General features: G+C 41.5%; 1 protein-coding gene across 1 annotated transcript in view; it reads left to right on the top strand.

The window, feature by feature from the left end:
* FOXK2 (forkhead box K2) overlaps positions 1–6,241 on the top strand; it is a 45,595-nt gene that overhangs the window by 36,288 nt on the left and 3,066 nt on the right. Inside the window, exons 5-8 of the mRNA XM_074555039.1 lie at positions 1,747–1,940; positions 2,732–2,907; positions 4,596–4,892; positions 5,254–5,460. Coding sequence (XP_074411140.1) covers positions 1,747–1,940; positions 2,732–2,907; positions 4,596–4,892; positions 5,254–5,460 — 874 coding nt within the window. The remainder of the gene's footprint in view (positions 1–1,746; positions 1,941–2,731; positions 2,908–4,595; positions 4,893–5,253; positions 5,461–6,241) is intronic.

Consider the following 6,241-nt stretch of genomic DNA (forward strand, 5'->3'; position numbering starts at 1 on the left):
GCTGCAGTCAGGTTGTTTTAGCAACAAGAGTCTGTTTATAAAATGTTGATTTGTGTTTTGCTTCCTATTTCACAGTACCTTGAGTGTCTGTGTAGGAGATGTTGCTTTGTGAGCATCATGAACCCAACACAGACACACAGAGCTCTGCCACAGAGCAGGGGGTGGATTCTGTGATGCTTCCTAAAGCCAAGGTGACAGGCACAGCAGACAGTGTGTGCTGGAGCCATTAATCAGCAGCTATGCAGAGAAAATTGGAAAAGCTGAAAATCAGATGCTGTTCAGTCACTGCTCTGCCAGGTTCTGCACATTAGGAGTTGGATTGCAGCTCAGGTGACTTAGGAAAGATGTTTTCAATCAGATTTGAGGCTATAGGTAATTAAGGAAAGATGTTTTAAACCATATTTGAGGCTATAGGTGACTTTGGCAAGATGTTTTAAATCATAATTGAGGCTATATAAGCACATATCATTCAAAGCATAGAGCAAAATACATCTCCAGTGTCCCAGTCCCACGCCTCAACAAACAGGTATTTATATCCTTTAGCATACAATGCTCTCATTTTAATGGGCATTTGAAAGCTCCTCTCTCTGAACTTATTTTAGCAGGTATTTTTGGATCCACTCCTTTATTCTAGCATATGGAGAAATAAATACAATTTATAAATATGTTCTTGGCATCTTTCTAGTTATGTTTCCATTTTTGGCAGGGAAAAAACCATCTCTGGTTTCATCAGTTTGCATTCAAGAAATCATATGTGGTTATCATCACTGCTTAAGTTTTCCAAACTTACCATCAGGGTTGTGAACTCAGATATTTGAGCAAGTTTTACACTGGCTTTGCAAATTTTTGAGAGCTTTTGTTAACATAAAGCTTTTTTCCCATTTACCTCTGTTCCCTCACAAGTGTTTCAGGGTGAATCCTTAGCATCAGTCTCTTGCTGTTCAGTGATAATACTCAGAGAGATTTTGGGGTTTATCTGTGTTAAAAAATAAAATAAAAAGGAATTCTGTGTGCAAAGCCAAGCAGAGATAGGGCAGCTTGAGGGTGTCAGCAGTTCTGTGCATTGCTCTGCTGGAGGAGTGGGGGGATGTTGCAGCAAATTGAGGATGTGGGAATGTGAAAGGGGCTGTGGTGACAAAAATCTGGAAGAGCTGGTTCAGGACCTGCTGCCACTTGGGTGTTTTAATTGACACAGTAAATTCTTGGCTTTGTCATTGAGACAAACTGGACTGTGGGTGAATTCACAACACTCCAGCTGCCTTTGGAGCTTGTGCAATTTAGCTTTTCTTTCTGAATTGTGGAACAGTAACAGAATTACCACATAGGATCAGAATCAGTTTATGCTGTGTTCTGCTGGCCCTCCTGGAAGGAGCTGGGACACCTGGGGAAGGGTGGAGTACAAGCACTGATCATTTTTAGTTTTGTTTTTAACACTGCCTTCTGCACAAGTATCTGTAGTGTTCTAAACCTTGCTTTCAATCACCGTGTTTCTCATGAGAGAATGAAATAAATGGGATTCCTGTTATTTCCAATTAGAATACTGGGTTTTTAATTGTTGGGAAAGAGTTTACAAAATGCAAGAGTCCTTTCAGGTTTATGGCACTGCATGGTAGTGCTCTGAGTGCTGTTAAATGAAGGAATTAAAGAGCTGAACCCCCAGTCTCCTATAGTACAAACTGCTGCAGTAGGCCACATTCTGACTTGGAAAAGTTATATGAATTCTACATATTTTTTTATGTTCCATAGAATTCAATACGTCACAATCTCTCTCTGAATCGTTATTTCATCAAAGTACCACGTTCCCAGGAAGAACCAGGCAAAGGCTCATTCTGGAGGATAGACCCTGCCTCTGAAAGCAAATTAATAGAGCAGGCTTTTAGGAAAAGGCGGCCTAGGGGAGTACCTTGCTTTAGAACCCCTCTGGGACCACTCTCTTCTAGGTAAGGAAAACCAGATGAACAAAAAGACTATGGCTGTTGTTTAATCTTCAGGCTGCTACAGACTTGATAGCTTTGGATACAGTCACAAGTTTAGTAATTTAATTTCATCCAGACTCAGTGTTTGAATTCTGTGTGTTTCATTAGGAGGCTGCCCCGTACACCAGGCTGGTGTTTCTTGCTTGGTTTTAGTGTTAAAGAACCTGGTTTGCATAACTAACTATCAGATTGTTCATGTTTGCAAGCCTTGCTGTACATTTGATGGGTTTTGCAGAATTATAATTATAATTTCTAACTGCCATCTACTGGATTTTAAAACTGTTTACAAAGAAAATTCTCAGATACCAGCTATTTATTGACCTTAGAGATGACAATTGTGTATTCAGTTTGCTAATGTTGGAGCAGAATTTGTGCTGGGGAAACACCTGGGTTTAAATTGTTCCCTCTGTAAAGTTATGGCCTTTCTGCTGGTGCAGATCTTTTTCTGCTTGCCCTGTAGCCTCAGATTTGCTCCTTGTTCTTCTCCACCAGAAGAAATGTTCATGTTTCACAGATTTAGAGTCTCCCTAAGAAGGCATCCAGCCACTTCTTCTCCTTTAACTGTACCTGGAGTTTGCTTTTAAATTCTGTCCCTGTTTAACAGAAGCTTTTTAAAAGATGCAGAGCTCTGGGCTGTAGCTGTGCCCTCCCCTGCTGCACAGGGCAGTGTGTCACACTCTCCTTAGAGGAAGGCCATGGGCTGCCCAGTTCAGAAGTTAAAACACATCAGCTGCTGCTTTCATTTCTAACTACAGAAGTGCCCCAGCTTCTCCTAATCACTCTGGAGTGTTGTCTGCACACTCCAGTGGCGTGCAGACCCCCGAGAGCCTGTCCAGGGAAGGATCTCCTGTCCCCATGGAGCCTGAGCCCAGCGCCATCCAGCCAAAACTCGCCGTCATCCAGGAGGCGCGGTTCGCACAGAGCGCCCCAGGTGAGAGCGCTGGGCTGGGGCACGGGGTGCACCAAACACTGCCAGGGCTCAACATGGACCCGAAAATGAGGAGAGGAGAGGAGAGGAGAGGAGAGGAGAGGAGAGGAGAGGAGAGGAGAGGAGAGGATAGAATAGAATAGAATAGAATAGAATAGAATAGAATAGAATAGAATAGAATAGAATAGAATAGAATGAAATAATACGATATATACTATAATACAATACAATGTAATATATACTACAATATATATATGTAGTATATATGTATGTATATACTATATACATATATATGTATATACTATAATACAATACAATGTAATATATACTACAATATATATGTAGTATATATATGCACATATATATGTATATGTATACAATACAATACAATGTAATGTAATATATACTATAATGCAATATAATGTAATATATACTCTAATACAATATAATACAATATACACTATAATGCAATATAATGTAATGTATACTCTAATACAATACAATACAATATATACTATAATAAAATACAATGTAATGTATACTATAATACAATACAATACAATATATACTATAATAAAATACAATGTAATGTATACTATAATACAATACAATATAATATATACTATAATAAAATACAATGTAATATATACTATAATACAATACAATATAATATATACTATAATGCAATATAATATATACTTAATAATACAATAATATAATAAATAATAATATATATAATACATATAATATATATAATACAATAACAATATAATATCCTATATACTTAATAATACTATATAATACAATACAATATAATATAATACAATATAATATAAATGAAAAATATATATAAATATAAAATTTTATGTATAAAAATATATAAAGTATTATATATATATAATTTTATATATAAAAATGAGTATGCTCTTCAGAGCAGATCTGTGAGAAGCTCAGGAACAGCCAGGGAGGGTCTGTTTGGACACATGGGGCTGTTGTTACTCCAGAACCTTGGGTCAGTGTTGCTGAGGAGAGGCTGTGCCTCTGTCCTGTGTAGGGCTGTGCTGTCTTGTAACAGTTTTCTTGAAAAAACCCCAGAAGGTAAGGTTGTGTGTGTTAGAGAAATAAGGAAAGGCCCTTGCACACCTCTGTGGTCATCCCACAGTGGGGGGGATAAAAGAATTGAAAGGATAAAGAGAGATAAGAAATTTCCTGTTTAAAACTAAAAGAGCATAAAGCATGATGGGATAAGGATGTGTTTGTTTAATTACCTTCTTTGCTGCACATTTGCCATCCAGTTTCTTGGTGGGGATGTGGCACTGGAGAGGGCAGAGATGTTCCTGTGCATCCTCAGCATTCCCAGTCAGCCATGCTGCACGCAGCACCTGCAGCACACACATCCCCATACAGATCAAAGGGCTTTGATTAAATGAGTGCCAGGCACAGCTTTGTTTGGGGGCAGAGCTGGGGTGCCCAAAGGGGGTGTGGGTGTTGCACAGCCCTTACCTTGAGACTGGAGCTGGGAGTAACCATTTGTCCTAACCTTCACTGTCCACTGTTGCCTTCTGGCTCATTAGTGGAGGAGCTTGTTATTTCTCTGAGGTTTTAATGTTTTAATGTGAAGTTTAAAAGAACAACTGGCTTAGAAGAAATAATGAACATTAACAATCTAATTTTGACCTCTTTGTTGGTAGGATCACCTCTCTCTAGCCAGCCAGTTTTAATTACTGTACAACGGCAGCTACCACAAGCTATCAAACCCGTCACCTACACTGTTGCAACTCCTGTGACAACTTCAACCTCCCAGCAGCCTGTAGTTCAGACAGTTCACGTTGTGCACCAGATCCCAGCTGTGTCAGTCACCAACGTGACTGGGCTGGCACCAGCAAACACTTACACTGTCGCAGGACAGGCCGTGGTCACACAAGCTGCTATGGTCACCCAGCCCAAGGTAGAACCTCAAGAGAATGGAGACCACAAGGAAGTCAAAGGTAAGAAAGAACCTGTGGGGTTGTTTTGGCACCTCTTGATGCAGAGGGATCAGTGTTTGAAATTTAGAATTGTAGAACCATAGAAGAGTTTGGTTTGGAAGGACCTTAAAGTCCATCTTGTGTGGGCAGAGATGCTTTCCACTCTCCTGGGTTGCTCCAGGCTTCTTCAGGGATGGGGCATCAATACTTACAGGGCAATGCTTGAAGTGTTTGATAAAACTGAAGATTTCAAATTGTAATTTCTCAGATCTGCTGGAGCATGTAATAAAACAACACACTCCCACTGAGGGCTGATTGAGTGAAACCAAATGGCTCATGAGCACTTTATTAATTTAAACCAAATTTTCTCTCCTGTTTGCAGTGAAAGTGGAGCCTCTCCCTGCTATTAGCCATGCTGCAATAGGAGCTGCTGGTCGCATCATCCAGACCTCGCAGCCCGCCCCCTTACAGACAGTTACCATAGTGCAACAGGCGCCGCTGGGCCAGCACCAGCTGCCCATCAAAGCTGTCACCCAGAACGGAACGCACATCGTGCCCCTGAGCGCCGCCGTGGGGCAGGGCAGCGCCGGTACGGCCCCTCCTGCTCTGCTCTGCTCTGCTCTGCTCTGCTCTGCTCTGCTCTGCTCTGCTCTGCTCTGCTCTGCTCTCCTCTCCTCTCCTCTCCTCTCCTCTCCTCTCCTCTCCTCTCCTCTCCTCTCCTCTCCTCTCCTCTCCTCTCCTCTCCTCTCCTCTCCTCTCCTCTCCTCTCCTCTCCTCTCCTCTCCTCTCCTCTCCTCTCCTCTCCTCTCCTCTCCTCTCCTCTCCTCGTGGTGACACCTCTTCCTCTCTCCTTGTTAAACCAGGATAAAAACAAGTTTTAAAAGAAGCTCCTGTAAATCAGAGCTGTTCAAATGGTGCCTCCTTCCAGGTGGTTTGTTGGAAGCCACCAACAGGAAAACCAGACCTTCCTTGTGGGTTGGCTCTTTGAACTGTTACCTTTTCTTATGATTTTATTGAACCTGTACTGAAGAGACCAAAATTGTGGAAGGTCTTGAGGTGGTTCATGTGTGAATCCATCATTCCCCTGTGGGCCTTGGCAGGCTGGGTGGGCAGCAGTGCTTTGTCACCATTCCCCACACTCCCTCTTGCTCCCAGCACGGGCAGATCCTCACAGCTGTTCTGACAGTTCTGCTTTGTGCATTATCTGATACTGATATTTGTCACATGTTTACAGAAATACTTCTAGGGCTGTCTTACCTCAATTCATTACCTGCATTTCTGCTCACAAGTCTTTGTAATGGAGTGAATTATCTCCTTCATTTCCTTTTTCCTCCTTTGCCATCACTGACATTTATAGGTCAGTGTTCTGG

The sequence above is a fragment of the Zonotrichia albicollis genome, chromosome 19 (assembly GCF_047830755.1).
Source record: "Zonotrichia albicollis isolate bZonAlb1 chromosome 19, bZonAlb1.hap1, whole genome shotgun sequence".
Lineage (NCBI taxonomy): Eukaryota > Metazoa > Chordata > Aves > Passeriformes > Passerellidae > Zonotrichia > Zonotrichia albicollis.